The sequence below is a fragment of the Oryzias latipes genome, chromosome 13, assembly GCF_053564925.1.
Source record: "Oryzias latipes strain Hd-rR chromosome 13, Olatipes_Hd-rR_3.1".
Lineage (NCBI taxonomy): Eukaryota > Metazoa > Chordata > Actinopteri > Beloniformes > Adrianichthyidae > Oryzias > Oryzias latipes.
The window spans coordinates 8,527,127-8,543,474 of NC_136249.1; the positions used below are offsets into that span (position 1 = coordinate 8,527,127).

A 16,348-nucleotide genomic window follows, 5' to 3' on the forward strand; every position below is an offset into this window, starting at 1 on the left:
TTTGTATGGAAACTGGAGGTTTGATCCTAACAAACAAATGCTGCATGGCATTCTTGTTTAATCTTTGTATTTGTAACATTTTGAAAAATGAGAGAGATCTGAGTTTAAAAGCTTCAACTCTGCACAAAGTTACTGGAAAAAGGAAAACCAATAATGGACAATAGTTGCTGTAAAGGACATTAAATGTCTCGGCTTCTCTTTTTTTCTCTGATGAGCATCTGATTTTCTGTCACTGGCTCTGTAGGAATTCATTTCACATACTTTCAGCCCAGCATGTGCACACACTCCAGATGGTCTACAGGTGGCCCCTCATTCACAAGATTTTGCAGCATTTTTCTTATTTTACTGTCCATATTATATTTTTTAGAATTTACAGTCTTTTTGTTCCATTTTTCCCCTCCTCATCCTCTGCTGTCAATGCAAACAGACCTGCATGACTCAGACAGAGACGCCGGGAATCCGTGTCACAGGGAAGATGGTGGAGGTTGCAAATGCTAAAATAAAAAACCTGCTCCGCTTGGGAACGCTGCCTTCTCTGTAGATGACAGGAAAAAATCTATTACTAGTACTGGGTTGGACCCCCTTGCCTTCAGAACTGCCATGATCCTTGGTGGCATAGATTTAACAAGGTACTGGAAACATTTCTCAGAGAGTTTGGTCCATATTGACATGACAGCATCATGCAGTTGCTGCAGATTTGTCGGCTGCTCATCCATGATGCCAATCTCCTGTTCAGCCACATCCAAAAGGTGATCTACTGGGTTCAGATCTGGTGACTATGGAGGCCATTTGAGTCCAGTGACTCATTTTCATGTTCAAGAAACCAGAGATGACTCCAGCTTTATGACATGGCACCTTATCCTGCTGGAAATAGCCATCAGAAGATACAAATATATAGATATTAACCCTTGTGCCATGGGGTCCAGATGACCCGATCCTTACATTGACGTGTTCTCCCTACCATGACAAAGGTGGATAAAGGTGGAAAGATTTCATGTAATCCATGGACACCAGTGAAGATCACAAATCATTGAAGAAAAAAGGTTCAGAGCACTTTCTAGTGGGTCTAGATGACCCAACTCCCAACGTTAAAGTGCCTAGGATAGCACAAGGGTTATAGACATCCCATAAATTGGACAAAACAAAACAGCTTTTCCAAAAGATTCTTCTTTATTTGATTAATTGAAATCCACTTCTCAGCGTACATCGAGAAACATCGTAACACATCCGTCCTTCTGAGAGATTTTTTAAAAAGTAAAAAAAAAAAAAGTTTATAAACCAGTTAAGTTTTTTTGGGAAAAACCCACTGAGGCAGAGCTGGATCACCTCAGATTGTGCTCATCTTAAAATGACCAATAAAAGGAAAAACAAGGGAAAAGTCCTCCTTTTCATGGCTTCAGTAGCCTGAAGCTCCTTTAAAATAAATGTCTGGGTCACTTTAAACCCTATTGGTTAAGTGAGTGGAACCGTGAATCAGAGTGGATGCACATCATGCAGAAACATCGTTCAGGTGATGTGGCGTGAAGAAATGAGCGTCTGTGGTTCCTGCGTCTCAGCGCTGTGAAAACACCGGCCCTGTCCCTCAATTCAACTCACAACACGCAGGGTTTGGGACAAATTCATTGGCATACAGTAAAGTTAGTGCACCCTGTGTTGGCTAAAACTGTCCTGACTTTGTGCTCAAACTCATCAACATCCATTAACAGTCATATATGTGATAAACCCACCAGCTAAGTACAGTACATCTGGATTTTGTGCGAACCCAAAATCAATCAAGTTGAAGCAGACTTTTCAAAATTTTATAAAAAAACCCCCAGAGAAGTCTGATTTTGTTTTATACATTTATTTTGTCTCTGCTTTTAGGAAGAGTGCCGGCCCCTGAATGGATCCAGTGTAAACTGGAGGAACCTCTCAGTGGAAATGGGCTCCCTGGTTGTGTTTGTTTGGGGGCCTTCGGTGCAGAGTCACAAACCTGCAAACCCACAGAAGTGTTCCACTAAACTTGTTCTGGATGTGTTGGTTGTAAACTGGCGCTGGTCCATGAAGTACCATGTGGCACCATAGAGGGGAACCTGGTGTTCCTTTGTTAGCTGTCTGAATTCAGCCGCATGGCTTCAGGGGGAAGATCTGGTGGAGGTGATGGGAGAACAATATCGGACAGAACCACTGGTTCCGAAGCTTCTATGGTGGCCGGTTCTGCCCTTCTCTCCCAAGCACCCCAGCTCCAGACCTTCTCCCCTCGTCCTCCTCTCCAGGTGAGCCGTCTCATTTCTCCATGAGTGACAGCTGAATGATGCGCTGCAGGTCCTCCTCCTCTCGCCGCCGCCTGAGATCCGCCTCCTCTTGCTCGCGGGCTGAGATCTCCATGGCGATGCGCAGCTGCCTGTCGTAGCTGCAGGCGGGCGGCTGCTTCTTGGCGGGTGTGGAGTGTAGGCTGGTTGGGGGGCGGGGCTTGTGCTGCGGGGTCCTGGTCAGAGATGCAGCAGCACAGGGAAGAACAGCGGTTGAAGACAAATTTGTGTTTCAGAGAAAATAAAACCGACTAATGATAAATAATCCAGTTCAACCTGAACCTCAATGTAATAGAAGGAAGTGCTTAAAAAAATCCCAAAAAAACGTTCACGATATTTTTCTGTAGTCTTAGTTATTCAAGTTATAAACTGACCAATCAGATTCCTCAATAAAAGCAGGTGGCCCAATGTTGAACATTCAAAAAATCATTTGACTGGGAGATTCTTTCGAGCCCCCCTTCCAGTGGTAGGGATGTGAACTCCCAACAAACTCACGCCTGATTGGTAAGAGTGGTTACCATAGCAACAAGGACTCAAACCAACCACTACTAACTGACGACATCTGCATCCCAATAAAAAGGCAACAGAATAGGCTTCATCTTGTTGGAACTCTTGACTGGATGAGAGACCTGGAGTGAGAGAGCGAGGGTGACGTCAGCCCCAGAAAATGGTTCACTTCTGGACTTCAACCAAATGAGGTCAATTCCGTCGCCATTTTCTCTCGATACAGATGCCATCGTGTGGAGCAGTGATCATTCTGAGTCATCGTTCCTCTTGGAAGCTTTCCACCAATCAGGGGTGAGGTTGTTGGAAGACCACACCCCTACCACTTAGAGGTTGGCGTGAGAGAATATGTTAAACGTTTGACGTAAGACCAGATACTTGAATTGAGGCCTCTGGTTGCTCAGGTTATGACTTGAATAACTACAGAGAAAAATATCATGAAAGAAGTCAAAAATATGGAGAGAGAAAAAAGATATTAGAGCAAAAATGCTCATTGTGACCATTAGAATGACTGAGTAATGGCTGTTTTTTTCTCTATTGAAGTCTATGGGATTTTGGTTTCTTGGAGCCAGCTGGTACTTCCTGTTTGGAACGCCAGGATGGAAGGATCACTTAGTCCAGTTTTCCTGTACAGTCATTGTTACAAACCCAGAGAAAAAGCAGCTTCTGAAAAGATCTGCCCACTGCGGCAACAGGAAACAAGCATCTTCCTCTCCTCACACACACAGAGCTGATAGGAGATGAGAGAAGAAAAGCAGGATGGATGAGATAATGGAGGCGAGGAGGAAAGGACAGAGATCCAGGAAGTGAGTCAGGGATGGAAGGAAAGTGCAGCAGAAGGGTTTGAAAGGAACACAGTGGAGGATCTGAAGGAGAGTTAACGCCGCAGCCCAGAGGAAGTCACAGAGGGACGTCCATCTGTCTGAGCTGAAAATCCCACTGAAACGTTATCTGTTCGGAGTGAAACATGCACCGCCCACCTCTCCACGCGACTGGGGTCACAGGAGAGGGGGTGCGCTCCTGGCTTGCTGTTGGTCAGCGCCTCCCAGATGGTCACCTAAACACAAAGGAAGAGGAAGTTAGAGGGCGGGCACAGGAAGACAGACTCAGCATCTTCCTTCCCAGTGGAAATTGTCTTCCTTTAACACAGACAATATTAGCCATTTGAAATAAATGAACTTTTCTGCACAAATGTCTTAATCGCTCGTTTCCTCCAGTTCATTTGGAAATAAACTGGAGGAAACGAGTGATTAAGACATTTTTTGGCTTTTGTTTTGGTTTGTTTTAAGGATAAGTAGAGTACGGTAGTCCTGAAGTTCAAACCACACCAACCAATCACTCAAATACATATTAAACGTCACAACCATGAGTAAAAAAGCAAACAAGAAAAAAAAAAACGTTTCAGAAATAAATATACGATTCCAAAAAATGAAATGATATAAAAATGAAACGTTTCAGAAAACAAAAGTGATTTCCAGGAATTAAAAAGAAATCTAATGACGTTTGTCGATCATTTCAACTAAAAGTTATTTTGCATGAAATAAAAATGGATGGATTATACAAATTCTACCATTTTCATCAGTATGCGGACATTGAAGAGGCATTTGAAAAAAGATTACCTTTTTCAGCTTCTTCATGTGTTTTTTCTATATATATATATATATATATATATATATATATATATATATATATATATATATATATATATATATATATATATATATATATATATATATATATATATATATATTTTTTTTTTTTTTCATTTCAGGAAATGACTTTTGTTTTCCAAACATTTTTATTTCGTTTAATTTTGGGGGAATTTTGTTTTGATTTTGATACTATTGTTTTGTTTTGATTTTTTCAATTATCATTGTGATTTTTAACATGTTTTTGTGTTGAGTGGTTTGTCGGTGTGATTTGGACATCAGGGCCACCGTAGAGTTTCTCAAGGTTACTCCTTTGTAGTATTGCCTTTCTACATGAAGACTTTTAGAAGCTATTTTTAAAAAATGTAATCTACCAATGAAAATAAAATATGCATCAAAATCGATCTAAGAGAAATTGTTATTTAAAAAAAAAACAACAACACATTTTTAAATAAAAATGTCAAAGATTTCCATAAAAAATAACTAGATACCCGATCAAGATTTAGCTTTTTGGAAAATGTTTAAAGGGTTTGAGAAGTTGTGCCAAAAGGATAATGATGGGCAAAAACCCTAAATAAATGAAAAACCAAAAAATAGAAAATCTTTTGAGGATGTTTGTTTACCAACAAGGTTGAACATTTGTCCAAAAACTGCACAAATTTGACAAAAAAGTGAAAATTGGAAAGGAAAGTACATGGCTTAGGAGGATGAGGGTTGAACCAGGGTTTAACGCCATCAAAAAGTCACATTTTTAAAAGAAGAAATGACATTTCAGGCCACGTTTTTTGCAACAAAAGTTGAGGAAAACTTTTAAAGGGCTTATATCATGCTTTTCCTAAGCCTTTCAGAGTAAACTATATCCATATATATGATCGTATTTTACCTTTAGCACACTAAAGAACACATTTTTCAATGAAATTAATTTTTTGGCAGCTCATTTTCATACTGAGAAGTAAGACGACTAGATCTCTGAGGCTCCGCCTTTCTCTCCTGGTGGGTGCCGCCCATTTCATGACGCCAACCTATAGCCAGCCTTGGCAGCGTGTCTGCATTTATTTCTATGAAAACAAACAACATCCAAACGTTTGCAATGATGGATGACGTTCTCTATGCATGTTGTGCATAAAAAATGAAAGTGTTTTTGTTGATCACCGCTAGCTTAGCAGAGAAAGTGTGTGTGTGGGGGGGGGCTGTGTGTGTGTTAGCATGGGGCGGTTCTTCACTCATATGTCACGATGCGAGAACCCCGCTCGTTTTCATGGATTGGGAGGGGCTGGTGCTCAGAGCGCAGGGTTTTAGAGAAATAATCAGAAATGCGTGAATGGATCAAAATACCACTTTGGGGTTGTTTTTTGTGAGTAACAAACCTTATAATACAGTTAAAAGCTCAAAAAGTTGATTTTGCTTGATATAGGCCCTTTAAGATACAAGATTTATTTTGAAAATCCCATAATTGATTTGATTGGTTTGGTGAGGTCTTGGTCTGACCGCACAGTCAGACCGGTCTGGTGAGAAATTCCACAGACCGTCAGCATCTCCAGGATTTGCCGTCGTGTCCTGAGGAGCTGGCAGATAACGTGGCTCCGGGCTCCACACATCAGAAGCGATTCATTCAACTTATCGTCTTAACTTCACTATTGATCTGTTTTTGTTCTGCTTTTTCCCTACTTCAGCACGTTTGCTCTTGTTTGACTTATTGAATCTATTCCAATAATTATTTGTGGGATAAGCAGCGACTGATGGCGCCAGACATTCGTAAGTCGTGTAAACGGAATATTTGATCCGTCGGGGTCCAACAATCCAAAGGGAACTGTTCAGTCAAGAAGTTTTCTCAAATTTCATTGATTATTTTCAGACAGATGGAACATCTGCAGCCAAAATCTCCAGATAACAGAATTGATCATGTTTACTAACTACATGGTCTGCAGGAGGAACGTTTTCCACCATCCAGCTTTTCTTTAACCCTTGTTCTATCTTAGATGACCCCACCCTTACATTGACGTGTTCTCCCTACCATGACAAAGGTGGATAAAGGTGAAAAGATTTCATGTAATCCATGGACACCAGTGAAGATCACAAATCATTGAAGAAAAAAGGTTCAGAGCACTGTGTAGTGGGTCTAGATGACCCAACTCCCAATGTTAAAGTGCTTAGGATAGCACAAGGGTTACGCTCAGGCTTTCTGCTGTGTAGCGCTTGTTTTCCTATTTCCTCCGGCTGTTCCAGCTTTATTTTCTGTCTAATATTGTGAAAATTCTTCTGCCCATCACGTTTGACACATCAGGTAATCTCCATCATTTCAGGCGGCAAACGTTTTTTTAACGTTTATTGTTTATTTATGTATAATTTTCTAATAATAAACAGGAATCTGTGGACCACTGTGACCCAACACGCCTCGGCTGGACGTTATTTGTGGAGTCGTCATGCTGACCCCGTGCTGCTGCTGCTTTAAGTTTCGCCGCGTCTGCACCGCCTTTCACCTGATCGTATTCAGATCCGGCCTCCAGCAGGCTCTGCTGGATGGCAAACTGCAGCAGGTCTTCCTCCTCCTCCCGCATGCTGTCTCTCGGTTTGCCCGCGAGCATGGTGTATCCTGGCGGGGGCTCGAACACGCACGGGGGAATGTCTCCGGCTCGGCATGACGCTGTGTCACAGGGGGGCAGGGATGGAGCGGGGGGGAAAAGGGCAAAAGATGGGAGGGAGCGTTAACTGACAGTTAGGGGAAAGAAAAGAGAAGAATGGAAGAGGGAAAGCAGAGGAATACATTTTTCATAAAACAGTGAAGAATTCGAAAGGGGAAGACGCTTTACGCCCTCATTTTCAGGGACGGATCCTTTCGCTCCACTCTGAGGGCTTTCAGAGACATTTCTGAGGGCTTTCCTTTAAAGATTTTGATGGGGATTCAAACCCAGCAGATGGGGAGGGAACAGTACGATAATGGGCCAAAGGTGGGGGCTGTCTTTAAAGTCCCAATCCGGTCGTCTTTTGATCTATTGTTTTAATTATTATTATGTTGTTTTCAGATAACAGCAAAAAAAACAGTGTCGATGTTTTTTCCGGACAAAGTTTCTGCAGAGTGGCAAAAGTTCATTAGAAATTCACCTCTGAGTTGTGGTGCGGAGCAACCCCGCCCCCCTTCCCTCCTTGATGCTGGGAGCTTCAAGCCCAGTAGCCTCTTTTTCAAACAGCATTTTTCAGATGATTCAGGACAATTTTAATAAAGACATACTCAGAAATGTAATTTTGAGCTTCATTTCTGTTACCCAAGTCCTCCATCATCAGAAAATGACGCAATCAAAACACAGAAAATGTGATTTTTATTGGAATGGGTGTATAAGTGGGACGACTTGCAGAATCGATGACTGACAGAACATGTTCCTTGCAGCATTTTTGTCAAGACAGAGGAGATCTACAAAGAAAATGAAGCTTCTGAGAATGTCTTTATTCACACAGTTGTGACTCAGAAGCAGCCAAAAAAAAAAATGCTGTTTGTAAAAACTACATTCCACAAACTTCCTGCTCCACCCCAGTCTGATGCATTCACTTACAGACATATAGATCCATGAACGTCTCTGTTTTCCTCGTCTGGAATCTGGATCTAAACTGTACAGCTGGATAGCTTTAGACGTCTGTCCGTCCTGGGGGAGGATCCCTCTTCATGTGGACACCCCCAAGGTTTCTTCGTTTTTCCAGAATCCGTTTTTTCAGGAGTTTTTCCGTACAGAGAAGGAGGGTCTAAGGCCAGGGATGCGCAGTTAATTTAGTCTGTTTATTTCAAGTTTAGTATTATCCTCTTGAATTATATGCATTTTGGATTTCTTTGATTTTATGTTTACTTTACAATTACCGGTACGAAGCCCATCGAGTCGACTGTTGTTGTGAATTTGGGCAGTACAAAAAAAATTGAATTGAAATAATTTTGCTCAACCTTTTTGTCGCACCAGTGATGTTAGGGTGGGGTTTTAAAGGGCTGTAAGCTAGTGGGAAAGCGTGTAAACAAAGGGTTAATGGGAAGTGACGGCATGGCTCACTCCATGGCAACAGTCCTGCCTACAACTTAGAGATGAATTTCTAATGAATTCTTGCTGCTCTGTAGAAACTAGGTTCACGAAAACGAGACAGATAGACGTTTGGGTGAAAATGACATCACCACAATGAAACGACCTCTGAGAAAGCATTGAAAATAGAACAAAAGATGACTGGAGTGGGACTTTAACACGTGTTCATCTTACTGGTGGAGCTGGAGCTGGAAACGCTGGAGGAGTCGCTGCTGGGTGAAGGCGTGTCTATCGTCGGCGCGTCCCTCTGTCCGTCTCTGTCCACCCCCATCTCGCCGTCAGAGCGGACGTTGGCTCCCGCCTCGCAACCGTTCAGGTTGCTGAAGGTGATCCTGGCGTTCAGGATGTGGTACAGGGGGATTTCTGCAGAGAGAGCATCAAGGGATGTAGAACGTCACTTAACCGCCATTTCCTCTCGGTTCCTCTTTGGTTCTCGCTCCTGCGGCGCTCACCGATCTTGACAGGAAATCCAGGAGGCAACCGCAGGGTGATGAAGTCACGCAGCTTGGCGAAGAGAGCGTTGGAAATGGCCATGAGGTCGATGATGGGCACTACTTGCTCAGCCAGGGACAGCGGATGCGACTCGCACAGCCAAATCTTGGCTTTAAACCTGAAAATCAGGAGAATTCTTAATGATGCAGCCGAACAAAAGGGGCCTGTTGAGGAACATCTCAGAGGAACGCTAAGGCCGTACTTTGGTCAGCAGGAGGCTGATAGCATCTCTATGAGTTGATGACTGGCGCTAAGAGGCGGCCAATCAATTTTTTCTCTAATTTGCGCGATAATGAACGCTGGATTGAGAGGCAGCTCGTGCTTCTCAAACAATTAATCCTCATCGTGTCCTGCCACTTTTCATTTAACGGGAAAGAAGGATGGAGCTGTCAGCTGAACACGACCCAGCGGTCTGACAGGGAGCCGCGCATCCCAGTATTTTTCAGTTTCTTCTTTTTAACCCAAATTTCGTCACTGCATCTTTCATTTTTGTGTCTTTTTAATAAAAAAGAAGGGAAGAGGATGTGCCGTGAGTTATCATCACCGTAGGGAGACACTAATTGTCCGGCTCTCCACATGTATGAGTATGTGTGACAGGTTTGCACCGTTATGTGTGTTTTGCCTCAGGATCATGGTGGTGGGCCCCCATGCAGGGCTCTTTTTAGTCCATCATTTTGCCTCTGCCATGAATTCAGAGTGCCTGTGGCGCCGCCTGCCTGCCTGCGTCCCCCGCCTACCCGCCTCACCTCTGGGTCTTGGTAGTGAGGTGGCACGGGTGGCCTATGTCCCTCAAAGTGGGGGTGGAGCCCGGGTTAAAGTATTCTTCAACCGTCAGCGCCGCAGGGTTTGTCACCGCAGGAGACGACATCTGGGTCACCAGTGCCTGGAAAAAATAAACATCTGAATAATTCATGTTTGAGAGAAACCAAAAGACGGGAAATAAATTGAGTGGGGGGGGGGGAAAGGGAAACTTGAGAAGTTCAAAGACTTAACCTAATAGAAAATATGTTTTTAAGTTCCTTAAATTAGCAAAGGTTTGTACATAATCACAAGCTTGTAAAAGGAGCTACTACTTGGAAAGAAAGACTTACTTTAGTTTAAACACTCAGAATGAGCAGAGGACAGCTTTAAAGTTACATAAAGAAAAAAACTGCTAATCTAGTGGAAAGGGGAGGGGGGGCTGTCTGAGTGGCATTAAAGGAGGGCGCAAAAGCGTGGAGGAGCAAAGGCTGGAATGAGTGGGAGCGAGTGAAGAGATGGACTGCTGGGAGCATAAGGACGGAGCTGTGAGTCAGAGCTCTTCTCAGACTCACACAAACCAACCAACCGGTTCAACCAAACTACCAAGACCAATGTAGCAAGGTTCACTGTGGAACTTTAATCAACTATTATGGGATGCAGCGTAAGTTCACACACTATAATCATGTTGAACACGGAATAACCAAGAAAAAGAGATTTAGGGGTCAACATTAAAGAGTCAAGGGTTGGACTGGTTCAATGTTGGCCCGAACAAACATCTACAAAAAATCCGTTATTTTGGTAAATGGCGTATACTTATATAGCGCCTTTCTTCCTACAAGGACAAAGCGCTTTACAGTCACGGACCCATTCACCCAGTCACACACACAGTCACACACACATTCACACACTGATGGCGGCTGATGATAGCTCTGATATTGCTTATTTTTGTTGCACTTGTAATGCTAGCTTGGGGTAGTGAAGGGCTGTTAGCTATTGGGAGAGTGTGTTAACACATTGGTGACAGGAAGTGGGGCGGGGTTGTGGGAAGTGGGGAATTGTTTTTTTCCCCCTTTGGGGGTCATTTCGGGAACTACAACATTTATTACTTCCTGGTTTGGGACAAATTCAGAAATGGACAGTGGGCATTTTAAAAAAGCCAACAAACTGCAAAAGAAAAAATGAGCCGCGGAGCACATTTACTCACCCCATTGTTGGGTCCCATGTGTTGCTCAGCGATCCCGAGGAAGTTCTGCAGCGGAGTCTTCCCGCCTAAGACCACACAACATCAATGAGTCACAACTAATACACACAAGTTCATGCAGATGGATGAAGTGCACAGAGTTTTTAACTTGCAACCGTTCTACAATTTGAATGTATTTTTTCAAGTTACGAATACCTCCAAAAAGTATGTGCAAGCATTAAAATATCATCATCTAGACCAGGGGTCGGTAACCGGTGGCTCCGGAGCCGCATGCGGCTCGTCCCTCCCTGTGCTGCGGCTCTCTGTGTTTTTATAAAATAACTATCATGTTTTCAGAATGTCTTGGTGCCTTTAACACTGTCAGGTAGTGCGAGCTGGCAGGAGGAAGAGAGCAGATTAAGCACGTGGAGGGGGCGTGTCTGCAGCTATGAATGCCGACCAGAGGTTTTTCTGGAAAGACAGTCAGTTAGGCGACACGTGAACGCCCCAAAAAAAGCTTTTTTTCCCCCTAGACTAAAACCACCCATTTCCGCGTAAAATTAATTAAAATTGAGTCAGGGTGCCCCTACTATCATGTCACCTTGCTGCTACGATGACCGTATGTTGCGCTGTCTGTGTATAACACAGTTGATGCGTGCACGCAGGGGGGAAACAACGAACAGGTAGAGAGGCGGGGGCGGGGCTTAGACTCATTCCAGACAAACTAACAGCTGCTTCCTAAGAAAAAATAGTTGTCATCCATAATTTAATATAATTTATTGGGTTTACTGGATTTAAAGAAAAAGAAAATAGAAACGAGTCTGAATCAAAGTGAATTTGTTTTGAAAGATGGAAAAGTCTATTCACGGTTGTGGAAAATGGACAAAAGATCAAAGTAATCATCACGCTAATAAAGATAAAAAAATAATTAAAAAAAAAAATTAAATAAATATCCTGACAACTTTTTGGATCAATACAATTATTGCCAAATGAACTATTGCGACATATCGGCAAAAACATTTTTTCTAACACATCTAGTGTTGCGGCTCCCTGTGCTTTCCCCTCAGTGGGAAACTGATCCAAATGGCTCCTTGAGAGGTTCAGGTCGCTGACCCCTGATCTAAACAAAAAGCTTAAAGGAAAACTAGCAGCAAAGGTATAGATGAATGTGGGGTCAGACCATTGACTGTATATGAGAACTGGACTGAGTGGCCCCTCCCCCCTGGGGTCCCAAACAGGACCCACACCAAGAAGCCAAGATCCCTTAGATCCCATAGACTTCTATTGGGAAATAAACGGTTATTAATAATCCGTCATTGGACAGAATAACCATTCTTGCTCCTATACTTTTGTTTAGCAAATGCTTTTTTAAATTATTCTTTTTCTTTATTTTAAGTTATTCAAGTTAGCAGTGGCTGCATGGCTCTGTTTGTTGGGTATTGGACTGGTGTGCAGGAAGCCTGGGTTCGTTTCGCAATGAGCTTCAGTCTGGATCTTCGGGCTGCTGCCTGTCTGGGTCTCCCTGTGCCTTGAAAGTACAGGGTTGTGTCAGGAATCGCCTCTGGGAATCACTGAAAGCTACTCCGCTGTGGCCACCCCTAACAACGTGTTCCGAAAAGTGGACAAAAACATTAGTCAAGTTACAAACAGACCAATCGGATGTCTCATTAAAACTATGTCAGAGTTCAAAACATTTGATTGACAGGTGTGGACTTCTAACAAGCGAGAAACTGTGGCTCAGTCGTGTGGCTCCAACATGGAGGCAAAAGATTTGTTGACTGTTGGAGCCAGAAGAAAGTCATTTTCTTTAGGTGATGTCACTCTCATTGGTCCAGTTCTCATAAACAGTCAGTGGGTTAGACCATGGGTCCACAAATACTTTCACGCAACATCTTTCTTCTCTGATGTGGGGCCGGGGTCATTTTGAAGGTTAACAGAAAAAGTGTAACAATCACAGGGTGTTTCTAAACATAACCGACTATGAATAACTGACTTTGGGATCTTCACAGAACAAATAGTCAGGAAATAAATACAATTTCTTTTAATTAAAGAAACAAAACTATTTATGAAATAAAATAACAGTAACTAAATAACTTTCTCTGTGGTCGTCAAAGGAAAAAAGCCCCGGTGTCTATTATTTTTAGGGGGGGTTTCAGTTATTTGTATGTTCTTGTTCCATATATTGAATTATTTATCCATTCTATTCTGAAACTTATCAACTCATTTCATGAAATAAGTGTGACTATTCATAAAAAAGTCACAATTTATATTTTTGCATAAGAAAAAAAAACCAGATCAAACAACTGAGACATTCTTCATTTATCCAATAAGCATCATTTTTCACAAACCTTATGTTAATCTGCACAGTCTTTTATTTTGTTGTTACCTTTTTAGTAAAGTGTATTTAGTAGAAAATTGTAATTTATCCGCTTTTATGAATCTTTTATCTCTATCTCTCTGAACGTATCCATGAAGGTGGAGAAAACCAACACAATTTTACAAAGAAAGGCCATTTATCTTTAATATTTTCCAAAGATCTTGATGTGTTTGAAATGTAAATAGTAGACTGGTTTGCAGAATTCCTTTTTTGTCCTTTTTTTATGTATTTAATTATGGCCCGCAGCAGTCACAGACTGCAAGGACCATATTGTAACTGCTACGAGGGTCGAACACTCAAAAAGGTCCAAAACGTCAAAAAAACGCGTCAAAACGCCAAAAAATGGGGTCAAAAGTCGCCCAAAGCACAAAACGACACGACAATTGTGTAACTCAACAAAAATACACACACACACGCACAACACCAACGCAAAAACGACAAAATTGTAGTCGCAAAAATGACGACAAAAACACAAAAAAGCCCCAAAAAGCCCTCAAAAGACAGGTTTAAAGCCAAAAAGACATGCCCAGCCTATAGAAAAAGACAGGCCGCATTGAAATACATAGGAAATCCTAACCGCAAAAACTTCTATATTGTTTCTGCTTTGTTTCATTATTATTCCGCTTTCTTATCGCGCCTTTGAGCTCAAATTTGACCCCCGCCACATACCCGAAAACTCACCAAAATTGGCACACACCTGGGATAAATTGAAAATGAATTTTCGGCAAAGAGAACGTCACCCCCCCCACGACGATGACATCACGGCGAGCGTTCCCGTAAAAAAAGATGAATGGGCCGAAAATCGCTTATGGGGCCAAAAAAAAATATTTTGAAATACAGGTACGAAACCAAAACACGCGTGTTGGAGATATCCCAAAGAAGTTCTGAAATCATTATGGGATGGCCACACGACCTACGGCTTGGCGGCCATTTTGTGGCGAACTCAGAGAAATGGCGAATTTCGTGTTTTTTGACAATATGGGAAAACGAGACTTTTGTTTAAGCGATTTTCACGAAATTGCACACACATGCCAAGACCATGATTCTACAATAAACAAAGAAGTTTCGTTGACCTTTGACCTTGGCAAGGGGCGGCCATCTTGAATTTTCAAAAAAAAGCACCTTTAGTAACGGATACAAACGAAAACTCGTCCTAGGGATTTTTATCGATCTTTTTGAAATTTCTCGGGCATCAATGGCAAGCTACTGTAGACAAAATGTTGGAATTAGAAGTTGTAGAATTTGAAACGCGTGCGCGTGGCGAATTCGCAACCGTCGCCATTTTAGCTAGCTCGCACATATTTTATCGGAATAGCCTGAAACTGAAATATGCGATACCCTGGCCCACACTGAACAAAACGATGTCACATACGACAAAATCCATATAGGAATGTGGCCGTGGTAACCAAAAAACGGTCGCAAAAAAAAGTGCTGACTCGGCAAAAAAAATTTTTTTCGGATTTTTTTTTTTTTTTTAACTTGTCCTGTCCAACAGCTAGGCAAACAGATGAGAGCTGAGGGCCTCTTGTGTTGGACATATTTTATTCTAACAAGAGGGGTTATTCATCTTCAGACAAACCAAAGGTATGTCTGAATAAACCCCTTTTGTAATTGAGGCCAAACTTTATTAATTTCAATCATGTTTGAAAATCTTTGGTGTTGGACCGGACGGAAAAGGAAAGAGTGGAACAAGAGAGAGGGACGTTAGAGAGAGGGGGGGGTAGGAGGGTGATAATAGGAGGGGAAGGGGGGTAAGACCATGAAGCAGCATAGAGCAGACAGGTTTACTGGTTGTTTATCGTTACGGTACGGTTCAAATGTAGTACAAAAAGGGCGGGGCCTGTTCACACACACTCAAATATTATCAACACACCTGCTAGCCGCAGAAATGTCCACATGTCAACATGCACACAAAACAGATAGTGTTCACGAACGCATACCTATGCCTTTAAACCAACTAGTGTGAAATCTTTCATTCATTCAATCATGCAAACTATTAGTGCAAAGGTGAGCTAACACCTGTGCTCAGGTGAGTGTTTATGTTCTTCTAAAATGGATGGTGGAATGTGAAAAGAAGGAGGAGGAGCGCCCAGCCACCCCCACACCCATACCCCCGCCGCAGCAGCAGCGGCAGCCGGAATTCCCCCAGCGCCACACGGGAACAGGCAGGGAACAACCGCCCCCCGGGCGACCAAGACCGCCACCCAGGCCAGGGCCAGCAGGACCGCCGCGAGGCCCCCAGAGCCAGAGAGCAGGGAGGCGCAGAGGGAAAGAGAGCGCCGCCCCAGCCCAGCCAGGAAAGCAGCCCCCCGCCGCGCCGGAAGAGCCCAACGCAGGGCCCCACCGGAGAGGGACGCCCACAGCCCCAGACGAGCACCCCACCACCACCCAGGAGTTCCGGGCATCCCCCCGCCCCGACCCCAGGTACGAGCCAGGACCCCCCAAGGGAGACCCGCTCCGCACTCCAGGCAGCCACCCACCCGGCCCACGGTTGGTCCAGGTAGGAGCAAGGCAGGGGCCCGCCGCCCCCGCCCAGGAGGGGGGAACCCCGGGGAAAAAAGGGCGGCCCATAAGGGATGTTATAAATATGGCCCGACCAGGCTCGGCCATGTTGGAAGTTTGGCGGGGCCCAGCGCCCAGGGGCAAGGACCAGGACCCACCCCCCAGGGACACGAACACCCCCGGCTCAGGTGTAATATGAACCCCCCCACCGCGCGGAGAGAGCACCGCCGGGCCCAGGGAGCCGGCACCCAAGGGACACGGCCGCCATCGCCAAGAGGCCCGCACCCCCCACCAGGGACGGGGTAGGGGACAGATGGACCCAGGTCCCACCTTCCTTGTAAAATGTGTGTGCGTGTATGGGTGTTTGAGAGGGTGTTTGTGTGCATGTGTGTGTGTTTATGTTTGAATGTATATATTGAAGGGGGAGGGGTGTGTGTACTAAGGGGGGTGCAGTTAAAATTGGCGAGTAGGGCACTAAGGGGACATCTCCTGATTACTCACAGTGATGTCCCCTCACCCTCCACACCAAGGGGCCCTAAATGTCTAAGGTGCGG

At 43.8% G+C, this 16,348-nt stretch overlaps 1 protein-coding gene across 1 annotated transcript in view; it reads right to left on the bottom strand.

Moving 5' to 3' along the window:
• Nucleotides 1-1,151: 1,151 nt before the first annotated feature.
• Nucleotides 1,152-16,348, bottom strand: part of ankrd13b (ankyrin repeat domain 13B) — a 62,878-nt gene continuing 47,681 nt past the window's right edge. The window contains exons 9-15 of the mRNA XM_011482923.4: nt 10,940-11,004; nt 9,741-9,877; nt 8,955-9,112; nt 8,677-8,865; nt 6,925-7,088; nt 3,776-3,852; nt 1,152-2,467 (exon numbers count right to left, since the gene is read on the bottom strand). Coding sequence (XP_011481225.3) covers nt 2,266-2,467; nt 3,776-3,852; nt 6,925-7,088; nt 8,677-8,865; nt 8,955-9,112; nt 9,741-9,877; nt 10,940-11,004 — 992 coding nt within the window. The 3' untranslated portion in view covers nt 1,152-2,265. The remainder of the gene's footprint in view (nt 2,468-3,775; nt 3,853-6,924; nt 7,089-8,676; nt 8,866-8,954; nt 9,113-9,740; nt 9,878-10,939; nt 11,005-16,348) is intronic.